At 34.9% G+C, this 26,840-nt stretch overlaps 1 protein-coding gene across 1 annotated transcript in view; it reads left to right on the plus strand.

Annotated features, from left to right (window-relative positions):
• Window positions 1–16,435, plus strand: part of LOC145664353 (uncharacterized) — a 107,378-nt gene extending 90,943 nt beyond the window's left edge. Inside the window, exon 4 of the mRNA XM_081730981.1 lies at window positions 9,659–16,435. Coding sequence (XP_081587107.1) covers window positions 9,659–9,783 — 125 coding nt within the window. The 3' untranslated portion in view covers window positions 9,784–16,435. The remainder of the gene's footprint in view (window positions 1–9,658) is intronic.
• The last annotated feature ends 10,405 nt before the right edge of the window (window positions 16,436–26,840 follow it).

A 26,840-nucleotide genomic window follows, 5' to 3' on the forward strand; every position in this document is an offset into this window, starting at 1 on the left:
CACAACCACCAAAAAAAGAAAAAGACTACGGAATATATTTAAGTTAAAATAAATACAACTGCACAACAAACATGACTGAGTGGAGCTTTTGCGCTTCTATCGGGAAGACTGGGATTCAACTCAGCATTCGACCATTCTGACAAAACTTTTCTTCATTCCATCTATGAAGTAGAAATAGTGCGTGTACTGTGAGTTGGCCGACTTCATTTCTTATTGTTTTTAAATCGTTATTATTACTAATTACCAGCAGTGACGGTTTTGCGAAGGTTAGGGGGGCGGTCTTTCGGACTGAAGCCTGTCCCCCAAAATTACGGAATGTCTAAAACAAACGAAATATCTATTAGTTATGCCTTTACTCATAAACTTTAAGCTCCCGTCAAATAAAAATTACGAATGTTTAGAAAAACTAAACATTAGTAAGAAAAAAAAAAACCTCCCAAAATACTTTTCTAAATCCGCCACTGATTCTCAGTATAAAATGATCTTCAAGGTTGTATCCGGAAGATTATCTCTAAATATATAAACGAAACGAAATACAGTATTAGTTATGCCTGTACCAGGGGTGCCCACAAAGGGGAGCTATGACGCAAAGTGCGTCATTGAAATATTGAAGGGAAATAAAAATCTATATAAATATGTTTGAGGGGGTGTAAAAATTAATCGAAAAGATTTTTTTCATGGAAGAACACCTACGGATAGACAATTGAGGGGGGGTGCGTCATGAACATGGGGAGGGGTGGGCACCTTCCTGTACTCATAAACTTCAAGCTCCTCCCAAATGAAATTAGGACATTTTAGAAAACTTAACAATCAGAGAAACCCGCCCCAAAGTACGTTTCTAAATTCGCTACTGATTATTTGTATAAATTAGTATTCAAGGTTGTATCCGGAAAATTATTGCTAAATCGTTGCACAGCTACAGTATAACAGAAATGTGGAAGTACGGTTAGACGGATATATTGAAAAACGTACGCTTTGACGGATATATAGAAAAACGTAAGTTTAACTTTTGCACTAGAAGCTAGAGTACTAAGCTCTTAGAAATGAAACACAGACGACAAACTGAAATGATCCCGAGAAGAAAAAAAATTCGATAACTCAAAAGTTAAAATAAAGTCAAATAGCATGTAAAATTGCCCTCAAATACTACATTCTTCATGTTAGCTTTAATTCGTAAAACATGTGCTCCATCCATCTTGATGGTGAATTTTAGAGCGAAATATGTCATTTAGGTCATGGAATTCTTATCTAACTATAGAATATACTATAAGAAAGCTATTTAGATAGAAAAATCATGAAAATGAAAAAAGCCAAAATTTCAAAAATTTTCGGTTTTTTTTCAAAAAAAGCCGGCTTTTTATATGCAAAAAACCGTCGATTCAAAAAAGCCGGCTTTTTTGCATCTCTAAATATATGTAAGTATGTATATGTCTCCCATGACATCTGGTAAGAATGAAGTATTTACATTTTAAATTTTATTTGTATCATCTTTAAAACAGCATATTGGCGTTGTTTCCATATTTAAGTGGTTAAATATGATTTATAACGTAAATATTCCAAAGAATTGACCTTGTTTGAAATTTTTTGGTTGATTGTAAAATAGGTTCTCCTGACATAACGAATTTAGCTACGGGGAAACAAAAGAAATATAGATTTTCTAGTTTTAGTCAGTAATTAATTTTGCTTTATATTTAAAGTTCTAGTTTTTTTCTTTCTTCCACATAATTGTGAGGATAGCATCTCCGTGGTATAGTGCTCTCTTCTGATTGGAAGCGTCGCACTTCAGTTTTGAGCCATATGTGTGAACGTTGATTACATTATGCCAGTGGATTCTCCCATTTTCTTCTACTTTCTCACCACCTTTTTCCAAACTCATTCACTTCAATCTATCAGCAATTTTTTATTTCATTTTCTTTCTGAAATACAGTTCGTCTAATGGAAAACATCTCGGGTAATATATTAAATGAATTATCATCTTGGTATTCAATCAAATGATAGGAGTGGAGCAATCCATAATGCACAGTCGTCTACAAGTCTCTACAGTGTTTGCTGATTTGCAACTGGCATCCTCCTTTACCTAGTGTGTATACTGCAAGCTAGGTCTTCCCTAGCACTTTTTCCCTCCATAAGTTAGTCTAGCAACTTTTTTTATTAGCTCATCATGACATAAGATACGAGGGCTGACCCACAAAGACTGAGACTGATTATTGTAACGCAGTTTACTTTGTTACCGAATGCCAGCATGTTTGATAGTTGAAAGAGTTTGTTTCATGTATACCCTTACTAGGTGGCTGCATTGTCGTATCAGTATGTTGGGAGTAATTCGCTGTGTTTTAGACACTGCTTCTATTTCACCTCACAAAGTGCTCTGTATATGTTTACAATGAGGTTGCACGAGAAGAACAGTATGGAGCAATAAAGTTTTGTTTTCGCTTGACCATATTCTTCTGAAATATACGAAAAGCTCAAGCAAGCTTGTTACGGAGTGAATAGTCGTGATACCCAACGGGCACAAATACGAGACATATGGAGATGATCTTGCATTGTTGAAAAAAAATACTGCCACTTTCACCGTAAGCTTGCTTGAGCTTTTCATATGTCTCAGAAGCTGTTTGGTTGAAGTGAAAACAAGACCTTATTACTCCATACTGTTCTTTTTGTACAACCTCCATTGTATGCATGTACACAGCATGTTGTAAGACGAAAGCAGTAGCAGTGTCTAAAACACAGTGGATTACTCCCAACCTACGGATACGACAATGCAGCCACCTAGTGAGAGTATATATGAAACACAACTCTTTCAACTATCAAACGTGCCGGCATTCGGCAACAATGGAAACTGCGGTACAATAATAATTCTCAGTCTTGGTTGATCAGCCCTCGTATGTTTACTCCATTCAAATATCTCTACTTTTTACAACACTTTTAACAAGAAAGTTGTTGTCTCTCTGATTATTTTCAGTACTTCTTGGTTTATTTCAAAGGCAGTTACGCGTTTTTTATTTGTTTTGCCCGGCGTCCAGCTCTCGCTTTTAGACAAAGGTAGTTAGCAAGCGCTTGCGAATCCTCGTATCAATATTATAGGAATAAGTATATTCCATTTGCTGTTTAAGGTGGCATTAGCTTGGGTTATTCGATAGCAATCTCTCCTTAAATCTTCCATGCAGTGTTATCTTACAACCAAAGTACATGAAACTAGATTCATTCTGTAACTTCTCCCCACCAATAAAATGTCTTGCCTTTGTTTTGTTCTTACTTGCTGCCATTAGAGCGTTTGATCTTCATGAATAAGAATAAGAATAAGAATTATTTATTGTCGTTAAACAACATGATGTTGTAATAGACAACGTCAAAATTTAAGTTTGCGTACATATAATATTTACAATTTTAATTAATCAATACAATATTTTATATTTTACCTAGTACTACTTTTCTATTCTAATACTGAAGTTTCTTCCGTAAATTCTGAAATGCTATATATACACTTTTCTAAGAGCCACTTTTTACAAAAACATTTAAAATTTTTAATCTCCATTTCTCTCACTCTAGGTGGCAATAGATTATACAATTTCATCCCTATATATTTATAACTATTTTGAGTTTTGCACAGCCGTACATGGGGAATATTTATTTCATTTTTGCGCCTTGTATTGTGTGAGTGAACACTACTTCGAGTAACATAATTTGTACAGTTTTCTTTGATATAAATAAGGCACGATAATATGTACAAGGACGGAATGGTCATTATTTCAAAATCTTTGAAAAAATGTCTACATGATTCTCTCTCTGGAATTCCTGTTATCGTTCTTATCGCTCTTTTTTGCCACTTAAATACTGTTTGTGCTCCGGAAGAATTACCCCATAATAGTATGCCATACGACAGATGAGAGTGAAAGAAAGCATAATATGCAGTGATTAATAGACTTTTAATTACAGATATTTTCAATTTACGTAACACATATACTGCCCTTGATAATTTTTTACAAAGTTGCATAGTATGCACATTCCAGTTTAATTTCGTATCTAAGTATATCCGTAATAGATTAACTGAGGAGCATTCTTTTGTATCAGTTGTGGAACTGCTGAGATGAAAGTATAACTTCTCTGTTTTATTATGGTTCAAATGTAATTTATTGTGAAACAGCCAATCAGTAGATTTATCTATTGCTTTATTATTTTTCGTGTGTATTGCGTTGATATTATTATCTTTCGTTATAAATGTAGTGTCATCGGCATACATAACAGTGGTTTCTAATAAGTAGTCAGGTAAATCGTTAATATACACCAGAAATAGAAAAGGTCCAATGACACTTCTCTGTGGCACTCCTGTTAATATTTCAAGTACGTTTGACTGTTTATTTTGTACACACACAACTTGTTTTCTACTTTCTAGATAAGACCTGATCAATAAGAGCTCAGTTCCTCTGATCCCATAATACTGTAATTTCTGAATCAATATTTCATGTGAAACAGTATCAAAAGTCTTACTTAAATCTAATAATGTTGCGCAAGCGAATGAACTGTTTTCAAAGGCATCAATTACCTCAGATACAACTTTTTCAACAGCTTTAATTGTGGACATACCTTTCCGAAACCCATATTGTGCACAGTTAATGAGATTGTTATTTTCAAAGTACAGAGTTAGTTGTTCTTTCATGCAATGTTCAATAATTTTTGATACAATTGGTACGAGAGATATTGGTCTGTAGTTGCTGGGACAGTTTTTGTCCCCTTTTTTATGTATGGGAATAGTAACCGCAATCTTAAGACAATCTGGGAACACTCCTTCTATTAGTATCCAATTAATTAAGTATGTAAGGGGTTCCACTATTACGTCTATAATGTTTTTAATTGTACTATTAGTAAACCCATAATAATCCTCGCTACCAGATGTCTTAAACTTACGAACCACTGACAAAATTGCGGTTCGTAACTTACGAACTTACGAATCACTGGTACGAACTTACGAACCACTGGTAAATGTTATAGACCATTTAAATGTTAAGTTACTAGTTTGATTTCTACATGAACTTAGAATACTTTTGAAGTCTATAACATCGTTTTCTGCGGACTTAGAGATATTGCTTGTATTACCATTTACATACTTAGCACTACTTACAAAGAATTCATTAAAAGTGTCAGGGGATATTGATATTGAATCATTTTCTTTTCGTACCCCTATTTCCCTGTTTATAATTGTCCATCCTGCTTTACATTTATTTGTATGGTTTACAATAAAATTGTCGTTTGCCTTAATTTTTGTCGCACTTATTTCCTTTCTGTAGCGTCTTTTAGCTCTGATGTATTTTTCTTTTCCCACAGGACAGCCCGATTTAGCCCTATTATACCAAGCAATGATAACCTTACGAAGATCTGCTAGTTCTGGAGTGTACCAGTTACTAACATTTTGATGTAATTTGTTTGTAGATAAGTTATAGCATTTAAATTTTCTTGGACAGCATTCGTTTAGGCATCGTGTTAAATTATACATAAAAAATTCACACGCTTCTACTACATTTTTACATCTGAAGAATATTTGCTGCCAGTCAATTTCTTTTAATTTATGTCTTAAACTACAGATATTATCTAAACTCAGTACTCGAAAACTCTTGGTCACCACCCTAGTATTATTGTGTTTGACAAAGGGGTATAACACCCATAGGCCATCGTGATCTGACAATGAGCACTGTACTACACCACACGATAAATCATTTCTATATACATTTGTAATAATGTTATCTAAACAAGCTTCCTTTCTTGTTGGCTGATCATTTAGAAAATAAAAGTTATATGATCTAAGTATATCAGAAAAATAATTCTTGGTAGGAGTATCAACTAAAACATTGATATTTACATCCCCCAGATATAATATTTTATATTTATCATGCTTACTTAAGTAGTTAGTAAGGTCTTCCCAGCGTGCAAGAAAGACATTGACATCCGTATCTGGTGTTCGATAAATTGATACCACAATTGTTTTCGCGCTAGGAAATGAAATTGCAACTACTTCAAATTCCCCCTCATAGCAGAAATTATCTACGTTAATAACAATATAGTCAATGGTGAAGCCATCTCTTAAATAAATTGCTACTCCTCCATGGGTAATTCTACTTCTATAATAGCTTGCTGCCATGATATAATTTTTAGGTACATATAAAAGTATTTCTTCATTTCTAAGCCAGTGTTCATTAACGCAAAGAATTTGGCACGGAAATGAGTCGAGAAAAATTTCAATTTCAATTAATTTGTTTCTTATTGATTGTACGTTAATGTGGAACAGCAAGATATTTTCAGTCACAATTTATAACACCTTTCATGTTTGAAAATAGACCAGAGTTACTTTGTGCTAAAATTATATCATTTATGTTTCTAACATTAAGAAGTCTAGTTAAGTTAGATTGTTTAATTCGACCAGCTTCATTATTATCTATTAGCTCAACTTCTTTTGCTGTACCATTATATGACTCTGTAAACAATTTTCTATTGTTTTTCGTGCACCCTTGTATAGCATTATGTTGAGGTTTACCTTGCTCCGTACTAGCTAGATCTTGCACGTTCTGGTAATATACATTTATTACATTGTAGTCACTGTTACCTCTATTGGCTAAGTGCTTGGAATTATTATTGGGACTTGCATTAAAAAACTATTATCATCATACTTTGTAGCAACCTTTCTTATTCTATTTGATTTTCGCTGAGTTGGACTAGGTGCACTTACATTACCTGCTTTTTCAAGATTTTTCACATTATCTGCGTGTATTTTTTGAACGAGGCAGATCCTGTCTAATTCCCTTTCTTTATACGCATTAGTACTGTTTACATCAGCGCTGACAGCAACGCTGGTCCTACTTTTGAGACTGTTGTTAAATGGTAAAGCTATAACACCAGTATCATTATAGGTTTCCAATTGCTCCACTAATACACATATTTTATCAGCCATGCACTGTTTCCCCTTACCGTTTAGATGCAGACCATGTACGGTATGGTATTGTCTAGGATACACATTTATGTCTAGTACCTTTACATTTTTGAACCTTCTGTACAATTTAATGATTTTTGCATTTGCTGTATCAACTTCCTTGTTTACAATTGATGTACCGATTAAGTCATGCCGACGAGGCAGAGTAGACACAATTACATTTGTTTGTGTAAGATTTGGCAAGATGTTTCTCAAATTCCTAACCACGTTGTCAGCTTCGTTTTTTGCCACATCATTTGATCCCCCAATTATTACTACCGTATCACACTTTGACATTTGTTCACCTTTTTGTACCAAGCAGCTAACTACCTCACTTAAACCAGCACCTGGTTTAACGAAACCACTAGTCTGCATATTCACCTTCTGTTCTTGAATAATTCTGGCTATACTCCTTGCATGGCTATCGCCTACAATATATATGTTACCCCTTCTCTTTCCCTGGAAACTACTTTGTCGTTTTTGACTTTTCTCTACTTTATTTACATTTTTGTCCTCTGTTACCGTCTTTTCATTTTTTCCATTCTTCACGCTTTCTGCAGTATTTTCCTTTTCACCTGTATAACTATTGAATTGTTCTAGAACATCAAACCTATTGCTGAGACGTATTCTATTTTTGGTTTCATCTACCGTATTGGAAATACTTTGCGCTTTTCTACCCTTTGATTGTACTGTCTTCCATTGTGTCCTATAACTTGCACTTGTTGATACCCTGCTGGTGTTGGATGTTCCTTGTACTTGATTTTTAATTGTTTGTCTAGGCACATTACTAGTGTAGTTTAATCTTCGGGAATCAGAATATTTAGCACTATTTGGTTGTTCTCTATTTGTATCATTATAATGATTCGGATTTGTTGTGGTTTTGTTGTGTTCAGTTTTGGTTTTGTGTTCCTTCACCACTTCACTCCAGCTGCTGCACTGTTTCGACTTTGCACTACCAGACTGCGATTCCACACACCTTCTATCACTACACTGGTTCATTTTAAGATATGACACTTCCTCATTTAGAATTTTAATGATTGTACGAAGGGTTGCAATTTCTTCGTAAATCTTCGTTATTTCTTGACGAAAGATTTCTGTGATTTGAGCGTTTTCCCGATCGTCATTTGTTTGCACTTCACTCACAGTACTTTTAGTAGTTTTTTGGCTATTGATAAGAATAGAGTTAGTTACGCTACTCGTGTTATTTTCCTGACCACTTAAACACATGCCTATCCCATTGTCTAGTCAAACTGTTACCCTGTGTTCAGATTTTTCATCATTACATCTACCGGGTAAATCTCCTCTTCTACTGTACTATACTTTTTGAGTACTAGATCCATTATATTAAGTGCGGCTTCCATCTCTTGCTCAGCTTCAACTAACTGCTCCTCTTCTGGATCCAAATTGATCATCTGTAAGGATAGATTCTACTTTTCCTGTCATTCCCCGTAGAACGATTGCCTGAATTACTAAGAACAGAGTTCTAAATCTTCAAATTAAATGGCTTTTTTTTTTCTTTTTGCGTAACAGTTTTTAAAGTCATCCAGAAACTGTGCTATCTTATACACCCCTTGCACCGGGCTAAACAGCTCATTACGTATTTGAGAACCAGAGGACTTGATAAATTCTGCGGACCGTGTGATACAGAGTACATTCTGTGAACCACTTCAGTCAGAAACAAGTTGTCCTTGTATAAAACGTTCATTCAGTGCTGACAGAAAAGATGAAGGTTATTCTGAGCTGAGGCATTTCTCGATTTGTTTTCGTTTTTTCCTTTAGTTTAACATATTTTTGTATGTAAGTCAATATGTTAACTAATATTACTAAATACGTCCTAGCATACTTTTGATACTGTGGTAGAAGTCATGAGTTCAATTCTGTGAAATATTACAGTAGATTTTATCATCATAATCGTAATTTCTCATCATCTTCTCTGTTCTAAAGGATTTAAACGTAAAAAAAGAAATAGATTCATAATACTGTATTACTACTGCCCCTGACTTCTGAAGTAGGTTCCATTCCTCTCAATTTACGAGATCTTCCCGTGAAAAGTCTGAATTCAACATCTCAATTACGTGATGGTTCACTTTGATGAGCTGATATATATATCAAAAATTGAAAACAAAACGTTAAAGCAAAATACGTATTAGAGAGTGCGAAAGAAATCGAGATGTAACGAAGAAGAGAATTACTCACATACACCAAATTTTATTTATTTATTTATTCCGCATATTTATTCCAAAGTTCAACGTCCTTAGGGCATCGTTGCTTAATAACTCTTAAAAAAAAAAAAAAAAAAAAGATCTGACACACTTAAAATTGCTCTTTGTACTTATTACGTTTGAGTTCTTTGGAAACATCAAAATTTCAGAATCTGTTACTAAATACGTAATCATCATAAAGGGCAAGGTCTAGTGAATATAGTGGATTGCCCATGTATTGAAACTACAGATCTTTTAAAACATCCTGTCATTTACTCTTCTCGTATGAACAAGATTTCTTTGGCAAAAAAAAAAAAAAAAAGTTATCTTTCACCCTCACTTTTCTTACAACGAGTTTGTTTTCTCCAGCACATTTCAACTACTACATTAGCATTAGTTAATTGACCCTTCTAATGAGAGTTTGTAATTGGTAACGAAATACTGTCCTTACTTTGCAGTTAATCTATTTGCACTAAATCTCCTTGTTTTCAATTTTCAGATCACAAAGGATATGCAGAATCGATTTTATGGTACGTAGCTTCAATTAAATGGGGTGGTTGGATCAATGGGTGGGTGGGGATAGTGTACCATCAATCTTCAGAGACTTCAAAGGGTCAAAGGTGAAGATTGATGGTGGTTGGATTAACAGACAGGGGAGCAGGCAGTGGAAGGAGGGCGTTTGGGCCGCTGGGCAGACGGTTGGATGTAGTTACGTCTTTTTTTTTAAATCTACGGTTTACATATTGATCTTTTTTTTTTCTTGGGTGGCGTCGGATTGGGTGCGTGTGATGTCTTACAGAGCCAATGCCAGTCAAGTCTAGAGATATCCCAATTAAGAGGCAGAAAGGTTTTACTCTGAACACACACACATCTATACGTAGACATATACACGTACGACACCACTTCCATGCACGCATACACAAGTACATACGTAAAAATATATTAAATTATACACACACACACAGACATAGATAGATAGATAGATAGATATGACACATACACATTTTGGCGTGGGAGATCCGGATCCGATTCTCGGCGGGAGCTCAAGTGGTTTAGATCTAATGTTAAACTGTAGTCCACGTCTCACATAGTCTCGTTGCTCAAAGGGACGCTTAACTCAAAAAATTAAAAAAAAAGACCCCCCCCCACACACACATTTGACACTGCGATAGAAACGTCCATTATGTCACTCGTAGATAACTACATTCACTGATAAAAATCAAAATTGTTAGAAGATACTTGTTAACTGATTCCTAAGGACTTCCAAATAAAATATCCTGATTTTTTCCAACAGTGTACCTTACATTTATTGCCAACACTTGTCGAACATAAACATCATTTCAATCGTATCTACAAATAGTTAATATTATTATTAAAAAAATCTACTTCATTGTCTCCGCATTTCTTTTTCCACTTGGCTTATAACATTCCTAAAAGCGTACAACGACATCAATCAATTTACATAACAGACAGAAATTGTGTAGATTATTGTTCATCTCCACCCACCAAATCCCACAAATCATGATTTAATTCGTAACCCATTTTGACCCTAATTTGAACTTCGGAAACATAGTGACAACCGTAATTCCACTCGTCACCAAACTTGCTGTGTTATTCTTATATTTTTAATGTTCATTTCTCCCCCTTTTTTTAATCATATACTTTATTATACCTATAATTATTTTCTTCACTCTTCTTTCTATACAACTTTCACCCCTAAAGAATTCGCTGCTTGGTGTTGTCTTCTATTGTTTCACTTCCTTCCAAAATTGCTCTTCTATAATTTATTTCCCAGTTCTCTTTATCCTCAAATTTCCATTATACTTTTCTTTCCCGATCTTCATTCATTCCCAATGTTCTCTATTCGTTTTCTTTACTCCAACATTCACCATAATTCAGTAGTCGTATTGGAAATAAAGTACTGCCGATATGATTAAACGCATAAATATATCTTTCATATACTTCAACATTGTGGAGTTTGTTTTTAAATTTTTATAACTACTAAGATTTATTGTTTTCTAATTTATTACCAGTACGCCGTACCAATTCACACCGCCCCAAGTCGATCAATGCCTCAATCATCTTATATCATAATTTTGACTTCATATGTTTCTACACATTTACTTGTGTACTACGCATATTGACACATCTTCCATGAACAAACGTTTGTGTTATATACATATAGAAGCATTTTATTGTTCTCAAATTTTCTTTTCTTTCTTTCTTTAAATGATTGATACTATATGAAATGTGGATCTATAGCTTAACAAAGAATCGAAACCACATGATCTCCCACCGATAACAGAACCAGAGTCTCTCGTACCAAACACACGAAAATATTATTCATACAGAGACACGTTTTCTACAGTTTATTTATTTATTTATTTACTTAATTTAATTTATTATAATTATTTTTTTAGTTTAACGTCTCATAACTATGCACCGAGGCTAAGGGAGAAGGTGATAATAAGACGGAACATAATGGTGGAATCACGAAAATGATAGAAAACGGGAACAACGCGAGAAATCCATGCGCACGTTCTTTGTCTACCACAACACTTATATGGCGGGATTTGGAATTGAACTAGGTACCCCTGCGCCTGAGGTGAGTGTTCCCTACCACTAAGCCACATCGGTCTTTTTTTTAACATACATTTACACAAATACATTACACTGGTATTTCCAACTACGCGCACTCTAGCTCTTTAGATCGCAAGTAAGAGGGAATACCCAATCTATCCAGAATTGCAACACAATATGTACGCGTTTTATAGTTATGGAACGCACGTCACTAGCCGAGTTGCGTCATCTCTGTGTGGGGCTGGAGTTGTTTATTTTTGGCGCTGCTTTGTATGTGCTCCTGCTTATAGCGTCCAGTAATTATTATGATGTATAATTACGAGTAGGGAAGAGAATGATTGAAATTTTACTTTTTGTTGGAGAAAATTGCAGCCGAGCTGTGTTATCCAGTAAGCAGAATTCTTTGAATAAATCACAAGTTTGCAAGTGTTTCCCGCTTCAACTGAACATTTCCCACAAAATGAGCTCTTTCTGGGCCTTTAGGAGCATCAAGACCCAACTGTGACTGACTCCCGTCTTATTCCGAAATTTTATGGAATTCGCTGGCAGGCACTCCATGGCAAATTTGTTCAGTAGTCTTTTGACTATCGTCTTAATAGCCTGTAGATTTTTTTCAATGACCCTGTATTTCAGGATTACTAGGTAGTGGCAGGTACGAGGTTTGTTGAAAAAATATCCGTATTTTATTCATTGAGTATTCAGCGTAGTTCTCCTTGGGCTGCCAAATATTTCTCTCAACGGATCTCAACTTATTGGGAGCAGCGTTGTAACGCCTTTTCCGGGATTACGGGCAGGTTGTCCGTGTTATCTTCTCTTGACAGTGACATACACCCTTCTTTCTTCTTTTAATTTCTTTTCCCACTTATACGGGGTTGACATATTTTATGATTCGCAGCCATCTTGCTTGTTCCCAAACATATGCACTATTAACCTCTTTTCTTCCAAGTAGGTAGTCACATAGTTTGTCCATCTTTTTTGTCTTCCTCTTCCTCTTTTGCTATCAACTTCTATCTTTCCCATACTCTTGCAAAATAATTACCATTTTTCTTATAACATGACCATACTACTTTAAGCTTCTCTCACACTTCCTTCGACACATCATTCAATTTAACGTTCTTTTATATTCTTTAGCTTCTAATCCAATCTGGTAACATCATACATCCGTCTGAGCATTTTTATTTTGTCCACGTCTAGTTTCTTCTCTTGTTTTCTTCTTGATTTCCCTAGTTTGTACTCCGTACAGCATCCAGATTTCATTACGGTAGTGTAGGCTCTTCCTTTTCCTTTGACAGTTACTCTTTGATCACAAAGAAACCTAAGATCTACCATTTTATCCATCCCACCTTAATTCTGTGCTCTATTTCTGCATCTAAATTCCCATGCTTATTCACCATGGAACCTAACTACTTAAATGTATTTACTTCCTTTATGCTCTGTCCTTCCATCAGTACGGTATCTTCTCTATCTCCTCCAAAGTTCATATATTGAGTTTTCTTCCTACTAATTTTTAATCCTGTTCCCCCAAAGTCTCTCCACTTTTCTAGTTTCTCATCTAACTATTTTCTCTTGGTATTATACAAAACAATATCTCATACTACAAACGGCATACACTAATGTGGTGTGTCTTTGATACTTTTCACATAGGACATCCGTAACCAGATTGAATATGTATGGGCTGAAGGAAGATCCTTGATATAATTCAATTGACAGATATCCAGTCTGTGTAGATTACGCTGCCCTTGATCCTTGTTCTAGCTTCTTCATATATATCAAGGGCGAGGCGATCATTTTTTTCCTGGTACGCTACTTCTCATGTATCTTCGGATTTTTTGACATGTTACTTTGTCATAAGCTTTCTCCAGGTCGATAAACACTACATATATATCTATTTCTTCTTTTCCTGATATTTTCCCATTATTTATCTAATTGCAAAAATGGCATCTGTTGTTTCCTGACCTGGCATGAATCCGAAATTCGAATTATTCCTTCCCTATTGATGTCTCCTTACGAAGTCGTCTCTCAATGAATTTTTCCAAACTCTTCCTCGAATGGGACATTAGCTTTATAATTATTGCTATCTTGGATATCGTCCTTCTCCTTAAAATTAGTATTATTATATTATCTCTTCATTCTTTGGATATTCTTTCTTCGGCAAATAACTCTTGCATCAGATTTAACAATAGATCTATTTCTTCTTCGCTGTAGCATTTCCATACTTCCACAGGTATTTCACCCGGCCCAGTTGTTTTGCCTATTTTTCATTATGCTACCGTTAATATTCTGTTACTTCTTTCTTTATGTTGTCTGTAACTCCTTGCTTTGATACACCGTTCTCCATGATTTCTCTCTAACTTTTTTTCATTTAACAGCTTTCTATAGTAGTTTTCCAAACATCTTTTGGTTTTATGTTCTTCATATAGTACTTCTCCTTTTTCGTATTTTATTTGCATCATATTGAGAGGGATATTTTATTGTTTGTCCCATGCTCTGATTATCCGTAGAAGTTTTCTTTTATTTTTTAATTTTTTAAAAATCTCTTTCGAGTATTCCTTCTGTAGGAGAGAAAATTTATTTAGATCTCCCTTGTTCCAATTTTATATGTAACTAACTTCTTTGTATTCGTTTAGAAGAACGAGTTACAAAGCATAATCAAATGCCAATGCAGAATTTAATATTCTTTCCAATTCTCTATTATTTTCTCTGACATTCCAATCTTTCTGGAAACTTGAATACATACAATATAACTCCTACTCTATTATCAACATGCACGTTCAGATAACCATCCAGAATTCTCTTTCCTCTGTAGATATACTAATTAATTTTATTCCAAAATCATCCGAGAGAGCGTCCTTTTCTTTCTTTTCGCATCAAACTTGCGGGAGTTAAACATTTCTTCAAGATACAATTTGACACTTATTGTTCTATCACTCCTCCTATTTACACTGACTACATATCGAGTTATTCACTATTCAGGACGATTCGTATCCCATTTCTACCTTGTTGAATTGTTTCACTATACGGTAGTTTATATCCACTTCCTAAGTTCTTCGCTTTATTTTTTCTCCACTTTATTTTCGAACATAATGGTTCTATTTAGCCATTCTTGTTATTAGATGTATACCATTTGTTTTCTTTTCCAGTAATAGTCCCCACATTTAAGGTTCCGAATGATATCTGGACTATCTTCTGTAATAGAGATCACGCATTACTCGGTATCTTTCGCTCATTTCTCACAACGGGCCATTGCGTGTCCCTTACGGGAAACGCCCTAGCATTTTTCGAAGCAAAATTAAATTATGCTGTGATTATTTCTTTCCCAGCGGAAGCCCTTCCTGACGCTAACCCTCGCTATTTATCCGGACTTTGGACGGGCACTAAAGTGTGCTGGATTGCACCTCTAATGATTGACTTGATCATTCTTTCCATTCGACGATGGATTTCATCTAAGACACCTTCCGCTATGTAAAAGCACACAACATCCTGCTGCTCTTCTTTCGACGCCCCCATTACGCCTAGCTTTAAACAAGAAATAACGACACGGTTACTGTTCGGTTATCATCGTTTCTTATTCCTTGCTGGACACGTAACACCTTTTAGTGAGCGAAACGAAAGAATAGTTTAATAGTTTTCCTAACACCAGCAACCACTTGTCTGGCTTGTCCCAATTTTTCTAAATACCATAGTTTTTATGCAATATCTTCTGCCTCATTATTTATTGAGTGCTCCTTATATATTTGTTAACGAAAAAAGAAATCAAATACTTTTCGAAGAAAACATGTATCCAATTCATATATTGCCATTTTTGAAAGGGGAAAATCATGCTAAACTTGTGATGTACACAAAGAATTATTCTTAACAGCTTACTGACGGATAACTGTAGTCTCGGCCGTAAATTTTTACCAACAAAAACTATTTCAGACATCCCCTTATTCCTTGTGATCATAAATCACAATAATCACAACACACCACGAGTAGGAAGACACACAATGCAGCACTAAGCAGGAACCACTTACAGGCTGACACCACTCCTGACATTGGCTAGGGAAACACAAGCTACAATGTCCAGTGGCACATTCTGTAACTACAAAACGTATCCATACTGTGTTGTAATTCCGGTTATTTTTGTGTACCCTCTCCTATCAGTGATAGTTATATGAACAATTACACTTACATGACACATACCTTACCTGGCTCTCCATATGTTATGTATATTTCTACATAGCTTATGGCATTTTTATCAGCGCCCTAACACTTAGTCTGATGCCTACATTTTCATCTGACCCGATGTCCTATGGCCCAGATGTCTCTCCTGAAGTTTTCGTGCTCCCTTGTCTGTCTTCCCCCCACCCAGCCATTCTTTCAGCCACCCCATTGAAGTTGGTGGACGAATAGTTTTATGGCTGGCCTAATGAAAAGGAATACTGGAAACAATAATAATAAAAAGAAGTAGTGGATGAAAATAAAAGGATCAATGCCCAAGACAGAAAATATCCTTCAATGAAGAAGATAAATTATGCTGGAAGAGATTCATAATTTAATGTCCAAGTTAAATGGTATCCAAAGAGAGGGAAGAGTATCAGAGAAGTACTAGTGAATGGAAAAGTGTATTATCAACAGAATGAGGAAGTCAAAATTTGGATTTCACGAACATCACCAATGCTCAAATATATACTTATATTTTTAGAAATAAATGTCTTTGCCCTTAATTCAATATGTTTCTTTTAATTTCGTCAGTATGTTTCTGGCATATTTAGTGATGTTTGAATACCCGCGCTGTCTGTTTTTATTCCATTGATTTGTTTGTGGTTTATTTTCTTTGAAATGAAAGGAATTTTTAGCAGTTTGACTTAGATTCCCCTTCAAATCTATTTGAATGTTTCTTTGTAAACTTATATTTTGTAATTTAAGATTTAAATAGTTAATTATCAAATTTAATTTGAGTAATAATGTTACGCAAATTCAGTTTGAAAGAGCAAAAGAAACATGTCATTAGACTTAAAGAAGAAATCGGTAAAATCACATTCATAAAACTTTAGTTTACTTGAAAGAAAATAGAAAAGAATTCCTCTTGGCCAAAGAACAAGGATGGCGAAGGTGCTCAACATGGTTGACAACGTCCTATTCAGTGGTTTTTACAGGGGATGAAGAATACAATTTAACTGAGATCGCACACTTACATAAGTTTTAACAATAACACTATCTATCTATGAATTAATTTGTTAAGTATCCGAAAACCATACAGTACACATCTTTGTTCACTAAGCTATGTAAAAAAATAATGCATTAAATTAAATGTTAATATACCAAAAAAGGTAACGTTTAAAATTAGAGTCAATTTCAAAATTAACTCAATAAATTTAAAATTAAAACTCTAAATTCTCAATATCTTGCAATTGTAAGATTTTTTTTTAACTGTAGAAGTTAATGCATAAGGGGGAAATGAATCGACTATTATAAATAATTAGGTTTTTCGAACAAAACTGATAATTAAAGTAAAATGAAAGTACCATAAAATTAAGAAATAACGTTAGCAATTCCTATAGATGGAAATAACTGTTCCTGCTTGTCTACTGGCCAGTGCGCATGCCTTTCACGCACGGGGTCCTGGTTACGATTTTCGATTCGAAAGAATTGAAATTTGAACGAATTACATAAGTTCGAATTTCATCTCCAATTGTAGGTCCATGTCTCAGAGCTGAGAAGCATGAATGCTACAACAGTAACAACCATGGAAAAAATGAAATGAAATCTTTAAGTTTTACGTCCCACGGTTATGCCGGTTAGGCTAAAGGAGACGGTGATGATGAGAGATGAATGAAATGGTGGAATGAAGAAAGTGGGAGGAAACCGGAGAACCCCGAGAAAACCCACGAGCACGGTGTTTGTCCACCACAAAATTCACTTGGCGGGGGCTGGGATCGAACCCGGGAACCCAAGCACCTGAGGTGAACGCTCTACCACTGAGCCACCGCGCCCCCGTAACAACCATGGAGATGCTAGTACAGTTCAACAACAGTAACAACAGATATTGATAAAACGTATTAAAAGATAGTAACAGTGATATGTGTATGTAATGCCAGTTTGATATCAGAAGGGTGCTTATAACCTTCAATAATGATGTTTTCGTTTTAACAAAGTTCGCGAGAGAAGGTCTCGTGACCATTCAGTCGAGTGTATAAAGTTAGGCATACCGAACATAGATAATTAATATTAATAAATATAAATAAACAAGTATAAAACTATTGAACCTTAAAATTTTTCTTGGGCCCTTCATTGGCCCCCCCCTGAGAAAAATTCTACTTACGCTACTGGGTGTATGATATATGTAAGTTAGTTAATTGCATGCTTAAAATGCATCTACGGAAATTAATCAATTTTGTTTTGTTTATTGAATTTCTTTATAGAATATATCTCTTCAAACAAGGGTATTTTCTTTAATATTTTTAAAGCAGTAATTGGGGAATTCTGTGTCAAATCTCTTATGAGACAGTAAACAATACCACCTAGTCCAGGTCGCAAAATTTCGAAGTCAGATGCACTCGCTAATTCAAAAATAATGATCGGCAGTATCTCTGACGTACAAAATTATGAGAGTCACCCCCCCCCCCCCCGTCCTTCCACGGCCTTTGGTTTGACAAAGAAAGAGATTACATCAGGGCGTAAAATTTCAACACTAGACCAGGAGGGCAAACTACAACGTCGTGAAGAGTTTACTTTCCATGTAAGTTGTGAAGACTTCACATTCCGTGTTTTCTCTCACTCAGTGACGATTATTTTCATGCTAAACAGAAACTGCACAGCCCTGTGGGTTTAGGCAAAAACCATACTACTAAACACTGGTCGCCAGCTCTAAATGTATAGTCGCCAGTGACGACCTGGCGACCGGAAATTTAGTGCACTGACCTAGTCGATATGTAAAACAGATATTAAACTTTTCCTTGATAAGTGTGTATAGCCATTTCTCGGGGGGGGAAAACATACCTAAAATGTGATTCTTTGAATTAAAATTTTCAGAAAGATAAATTCTGCATAGAATGTTTTCATAAAATTATTCATGTCAAAGAATCATGTAATTAATCACATGACCGATGATCTTTAAAAAAAGTAAAGGAAATCCCACTTTTAATGTGTATGTTGCAGATGCTATCTTAAATAACTTTGAAAGTAAAGATGCAACTCACAGTGCTTTTCTTGCTTTTTTGAAATATGGTATACCTGAAAAGGACATAACTATAATTCCTTTCGTACATAATGCGCATTGCTCATTAGTCGTAGTACTAGGAAAGCAAAAAATTGTTTTGTATCTAGACAGTTTATTACGTTTACCGCCTGAAAAATTATTACGAACCATATTTTCTCTCCTTGCCGCATATCAGAAATACCACGGTATGACATTTGATATTAGTGAATGGAAAGTGTATGTTCCTGACGATATTCCTGTGCAAATTAACAGCTATGACTGTGGTCTCTATGTATGTCTATTCGCAGAAATTCTTTTACGAGGGTCATTTACATTTGTTTCATACCATGAATGTGGAAGAATGGATAACTATCGCAAGTTTGTTGGACTCAAAATAAAAGAGTATATGAAAAAGGGTAGAATTCCTGGTCCTAGAACTTATTATTATAATAAGAAAAAGGCACAGCTACTCAAAATTGAAGAAGTACAGTGTATTTGTTCAGTGTTCACAGGTAATCCATCTGATATTCCTACAACAGCTTTCTTGTCAGGACTTGTAAAACATTAGTGCGGAAAAATTAGATGTTTATACTCAGGATCTTGTGTGAAATGATGTATCATCAATATGATTGCTGGATCCATATGTTAAAAATGCAAAACCAAAAGCTACCACATCTTACAACATGCTCCAAGCACATATACATTGTAATATAGATACTCAAAGTGTGTAAACTGTAATATGTAATACGTTAGTTGGTTATTTTATATTCAAGTTAGAGTTTAGTGAAAATTTACATTTATTTTTCTGATTATAATTTCTTATTATGTATTTGATAGTTATAGTAGTTATCACTCTCGTTCAAAAATTCATAGCAGGAGGTTTTTAATAAATACAGAACTAGTATTACACATCCTGGCATCAGAATATCGGTAAGATCTCTACTTTCTAGTCAAAACTTCTAAAATATTAGTGGGAAAAATCAGATGTGTGTACTAAGAATCTTGAGTGAAGTGATGTATCATTAATATGATAGCTGGATCCAGTGGCGGCTAATGTTAGTGTTGCAGCGTTGCGCAACGACCAAAGTATTTCAAGAAAAAAATATTATTATCAATAGTAATAAAGAACAGAAAAAAAATACTTTTTAATACTTGCATATATACACTTTAAATAACATATTTTTTACTTCTGTAACTGTTCGTTCCGTTAATCCATTTTGAAAAGCGAAAAATAATCCGTCACAGAGTCTCTAATTTATATTGTGTTGCAGCGAGGATACAACGACCAGATTCCTTCAGCGCGGCAATTGGAGCAAATGTTAAGTCTCCTTTCCCCTATCTCAGAAGTTAAAGGGACTGGTCGTTGCAGTGCTTCTGCAACACAGCACGGTTTCCAGTGAACGAGATTTTTCACGCTAAATAAGATTTCTGAATTTTCTTTCACTAGCAATTAACAAATGGAATTTGTTTTTATGCATTCATATTTTTAAATTACGGGACCATATTGAAGCAAATCAATATAATGACAATTAAAAAAAGTGATTGCAGAATTACAAAATAAGAAAGAAAATATCTAGTAGAGGAGAAAACAAATGAAAGTAGACCCGCATTTACAAGTTAATTCTTAGCTTATATTGATAATGAAGGCTTCTTCTACAGTAATTTTTGAATCAAATATTAATAAGTCAGTGTGCAGAATCGCTCCCCCCCCCTGTGGATAGTATTTTAGTATAAACATATTTCTTTTATAAAATAAGTATATTTTATACTCTTGATAATTTCCACATAAAACTGTATGGTGGGGAACGTCACATTGAATTTGGGACCAGTTAGCAATGCTCAGGGGCGTAGCCATGAGGGGGGTCCACCGGGTCCGGACCTCCCAAAAATTTCGAAACTTGACTAACATTTGTAGACTTTCTTAACGAAGTATACTTGTTTAACAGAGAAACGATTGATGTAGGCTAAATATTTTATTTTACGCCTCATCATGTACTTTTCTTATAAAAATAATCGTACTATCATTTTTTCTAAAAATATAGATGACAGTAAGTAAGAATTACTTATCGTCTTTTCGGGTGCAGTATAAGACAGGTTCTATATTATGTAGACGTATTGGACCTGCCTCAAGTATTTTGGACCCCTCCCAGTTAACATTTCTTAGTGTAGAATTGGCAGTGTTGTTTGTTTTGATGTTCTTTGATTTTTGGCTTCTGTTACATGCTGATCCTTCATCTGGCGGGTTTCGAGGTTTCCTTTCCAGAACATATCACATTGGTAAGCATGTTTCGCCTCATGTGGAAGTATATTGTGTTCATCGTGCATTGCGTAAGAACCAAGACGGATGATTTGGAATGTATTTTTTTTCTTCTACGCACATGTGTGTGTGTGTGTGTGTTGATGTATGAATATGTGACATTCGGAATTCATATACCAGTACCTATTTTGTATCAACTGTTTTGATTTTTAATTATTAGGTTTAATTTTATCGTGTGTGCTTTAATTCTGTAAATAACCTACACATTCTGAATGAATAGTATACCATGGCTTCTGTAAATAACTTACAAAAAACATTGACCAGCTTTCAACTGAGGAAAAATTTGCAATTAAGGCTTAGACAAAACAAGCAAAGGGTAATTCAGGAAAGTGTTCGAAAAAAAAATCCAGATTAAATTTACAGGATATCCTATGGCAGTAGTGTTGTTTGCACCAGATATATTTCCTCAATTTATTTTAAGTTTTCCTGGATAAACTGTGAATAAAGTGTGTTCAATGTACATTTTTTTTTTATAACACTAACCTCTGCTACGAGCTCTCCTCAGTCAACGCTGAAGAGGAATTCTGATCACTGTCAGGGTCTGAGTTTGCTAGAATGAATCGTTCGCAATAATCTAGAAAAAATATTTAGTGAATCTACAAAGCTTCTGAAATTAATATTAACTGTACCTATGGCGTCAGCAAAAGACGAAAAGTTTTTATTTTTTATTTTATTATTATTATTATTATTATTATTATTATTATTATTATTATTATTATTATTATTATTATTATTATTATTTTACATGAGAAAGAATTGACACTTTCAAAGAATTGAATGTCCCAAGAAAAGTTATCACCATTGGTTATGCTTTTCATCGAAAAAGACCTGACAATAAGAATACTAGGGTTCAACCAGCATGTATTAGACAGATTTGCTCCAATCAAAGAAAGGAAAATGGACTTACTAATTAATTAAGGTGATTAATTGCATAAAATGTTCTGCATTTTTTATTTTTTAAACACAGAATTTTATTTAACATGTCACATAGCATTTGCATCTAAAGTTATGCTGATTAGTGAATGAGTCAACTTTACATCTTCTGTCTCTTATCGTTCGTACTGCAACACCCGAAACCACAATCCACCGGCCGCCACTGGCTGGATCCATATAATGTCTAAAAATGAAAAACTAAAAGTTACCACATCTTACAACATGCTCCAAGTACATATATATTGTAATATAGATGCTCAAAGTGTGTAAACTGTAATATCTAATACGTTAGTTGGTTATTTCATATTCCTACTAAATATATTTATATTTATCATTTGTACTAAGAATCTTGAGTGAAATGATGTATCATCAATATGATAGCTGGATCCATATAATGTCTAAAATTGCAAAATTAAAAGTTACCACATTTTTACACATGCGGAAAGTGGATCTATGTTGTAATAGAGATGCACAAAGTGTGTAAACTGTAATATATAATACGTTAACTAAGTTACTTTATAATAAAATTAGGATTAGTGAAAAATTGCATTTGTTTTTTAATTATAATTTTTATTGCGTGGTTGATAGTTGTAGTGGTGATCATTTTCATTCAAAAATTCATAGAATGTGGCTTTTATTAAATACGGATTGCCTATTACACGGGTCTGGCTTCAGAATGTCTTTAAGATTCCTAATTTGCTATTGTAAACGAGTTTCTTTCTTTTTTACTTCCAAAGACTGATAATATCTCTGGGGGTCATCATATTGTTAGTGTTGTGGTAAATTCAAGAATTGTTGTGGGATTACATATTAAAAAGTAAACACTATATGTATGCTTCTATTAGATTGTAGAAGTGAATTTTGCTAGTCATGTTGGATGAATAGAAAAATATTCTTGTTTCCAATATTCAAGAAATAGTCAATATCAAGACCTCCAAGAATTCTTTTTTAAACGACAATGTCATCGCTCCGCCTTGAGAAACCGCTATGTGACATTTTCGTAGAAAATTAGTTTTGTATTTCAATACAAGCAAACAGTCGTGTTCCAACTTCCCTTATATTCCTATATATGCATTCTTGATAGTTTTCTCGTAATAAGAAAACAATATATAAACCACTATGTAAAACGACGTAAAATCTAATACTTTTAATTTGCTATTGAATCACATCGTTTGATCAATTAGAGTTTCATTGCCACTCGTACTGACGTAATTCATATAATTTAGTAGACGGGCAACAAGTATACCTAACAGAATCCATGGAACCAACATAGATCAAAATTGAGCCAGATCGCGTCATCTTCGTTTATCGCGTTTGATCGCCAACCATTACAGTTTGATCACCACGCGTACTGATGCAATACGCATAATTTTGTAATGGGGGCAGTAATAAAGACATCTAGGAGGACTCCCCTTTTCCTCAAATAACGAGAAAACGGCGATGAAGCGATTTTCCTCAATTCCGATCAATTTTGCTTCCATGAAGGTGCTATCAGCTATAGTTGTTCGCCCCTTTAACCTGTAAGTACTAAGCGGAGTCTGTCAGACTCCGCGTTCGCCATAACTTCCAGTTCTACCGCCTCTCCAAATTGTCTAACTTCTCGGTTATATTGAGTGTATATGCGAAAATTAACATCGTGTCGGTAGTTTTTCCGCAATATAGTTTTCGGAGTCTGGCAGACTCCGCGTAGTAGTAATGTGACAGAAAACATGCATAGTACTTAAGGGTACACTTGGCATTTAAACACTAAATGTTGGTGATCAAACAATGATGAAGGGTTTGACAATTTTGCTTCCATGGGTTCGTGGTATCAGATATCTTGTTGCTCCCCTACAAAAGTACGTGTATTATCTCAGTACATGTGATATTCAAACACTAATTGTTGGCGAACAAACAAAGATGAGGCGACCTGGGTCAATTTCCATCAATTTTACGTGCTTGTTGACCTCCCTACAAAATATGTGTATTAAGTCAATGCGCGTGCCAATCAAACGCCAATTGTTGGCGATCAACGGGATGAAACCATGATAAAATGATGTGATTAAATTTCGATAAATTTTCTTTCCATGGAGGGCTAACAGGTCATTGATTAACGTCCGTGAACTTGGTCTCCTCACATTAGGCACTAACGATAAAATTAGTGTCATTCGTTAGTACATAGTTAGTGCCTCTTAGTGCACCAACCCCTAACGTTAGTGCCTCATTAGTTTAGGTGCTACAAGTAAAAAATATTTGAGGGGAGCAGGTTTACTGCCCTCCACTTCAAATTGTACCCTACCCTTTTCAGGATAGTTACATTTATTTATTTTATATTATATATTTTTGTAATTGCCAGAATCTTTATTATTTTAGAGAATTTATATTTTCTATTTTTTTTGGAACAAACATGATTTCTTTTAAATTTTATTCAACATATATATTTAGTTTCATAACTGAAACAAATAATCAACAGGATACTTCCATTGTTTCTTGTTTCAAAGAAAACAATAACCAAAAAAGTTTCCCTCCTTTTGTTAATAAGTCTCCTATTTCATAAACTTTTAAATCATTTTCGCCCTTATTCGTTCTTTCGAACAAAGGAGAAGTGTATTTTTATCATTTTACCGCCTAATCTCTCAAATCCTCGTAAGAGGCGCTTCCTCTAGTTTTACTCCATCCAATTCTTGAATTTATCCGCCAAATGTGTAATTGATCTATAAAATGGTCATTGGCTATCTAAATTTGTTTCTTTAATTTCATTAGTTTTTTTTTTTTTTTTTTTTTTTTTTTTTGCAAACTCTAAATAGTTTTTGGCAACTTATGTATTTATAATGTTATTCAAACGCAGAATTTTAATCTCCACTCCTTGGTTAAGTTATCTGGGTTCAAGAATTCACAACCACTTTTTGGCGCACTTGGTAAAAAAAAGGCGCATCATACGAGAAGGTTCTTCGAACTATCAGTGCATGTTCAGCGTATTGCAAAAAAATTGCGATTTTGGTGTAGATGTCTTCAAAGAAGATGATTTGATTAGGACTATAAATATGTAAATAGCCACGTTTAGTAAAGTATACTATTTTAATTTAGTAACGCAGCCAAAATTCGATTTTTAAGTCGTTTCTTTGTGGTTAGCTCGGCGCCATGTCGAGCTGACGAACAAAACTGTTTGATAGATTAAGCTATATTGCATGGAACCCATCGTGATTGTTAAAAACTAAGTCTGAAAATAATTAATACTATTTTGCAAAATGTGTTTAACCCTCGCCATAAGAAGATTTTGAATTTATAAGAGTAATATGTTTATCCAAACAACGGTTTGTTGTTTTAACATACATAAAAAACAGGGTAAAAACCTGTGTTGATAATTATTTAATACTAACACATAATAAGAATTACACAATTAATGGACTGTATTTGGTACACAGATTGATAGTTATTCCCATTGAAAAGAAATGTAATTTGGTCCTCCAAGCACGATCGCGGTAGCGCGTTACACACACAAAGCTCTCACTCCCACACTGACAAAAAATGCTTGGACGCGGCCTAACTGTAAATTTTGAACAAAGGGAGGAAAGGAACCAGTATGCGAAACTTCGGGGTGGAGAAAAAGTCACCCCAAGAGCCATCTGTACACAAAAATTGACACTACATACAGAATGACAGTCAAAAATTGAATATAAGGCTGTCATAGACAAAATTAATAATAATTAATTGGCAGAGAACAGAATGGCCCAAACATAGCCCCCACCTTGAAACGCTCAAGTTTCAAAGAAAATAGTAACTTCCCAAGCCTTGAATCACACAAATCACATACACTGCATAAGACTAATGACTATTAATAAGTTGAAACACGAGAAAATTATTTACAAACTATAGGACAGCAGCTAATGCACTTGTCACAACACCACTGCCATGACCTATTTATTTTCGGAATTGAACGGGATCAAACACAGTTTTACAATAGGACGTTTCAGTTCACCCTGGGCCGTTTTAATCGTAACTACACGCACTGCTCCATCGCGGCCTGAGTGAACTTCCTTGACTCTCGCAAGCTTCCATTGTAGTGGGGGGAGGTCGGATTCCTTTATTATCACCATGTCGCCCACCTTCAGATTATCGTGTAGCGTAAACCACTTTGCCTTTTGCTGGAGGCAGGACACATACTCTAATGACCATCGACACCAGAAATGCCTTACAAGCTGTTGTACAAGCTGCCATCTTCTAAGGTGAGAGAGGTTAGGGAACGAGCAGTCCTTTTCTGGGAGGGCTAAAAGGGATTCCCCGACTAAGAATTGAGCAGGAGTAAGACAGGAGAGATCATTAGGATTCTCTGACAACGGTGTGAGAGGACGCGAGTTCAGAATTGCTTCGATTTGGGCCAGCACGGTGCACATCTCTTCGTAGCACAATGTTACATTTCCCATTATTCATTTTAAATGGTGTTTCACACTCTTCACGCCGGCCTCCCATAAACCACCAAAGTGAGGGGAAGAGGGGGGATTAAAATGCTAAGTTATCCCCCTTTCGGAGAGGAATGATGTGGTCAGTTTATTTTCCTTGGAATGCGCACTGGCCTTCAACAGCTGATTTAATTATTTGCTAGCGCCCACGAAATTTCGACCACAGTCACTATAAAAATCACTTGGAATACCCCTGCGGGCTATAAATCGCTTCAAAGCAGCTAGAAATGAA

The sequence above is a fragment of the Thermobia domestica genome, chromosome 11 (genome assembly GCF_964235325.1).
Source record: "Thermobia domestica chromosome 11, izTheDome1.hap1.1, whole genome shotgun sequence".
Classification (NCBI taxonomy): domain Eukaryota; kingdom Metazoa; phylum Arthropoda; class Insecta; order Zygentoma; family Lepismatidae; genus Thermobia; species Thermobia domestica.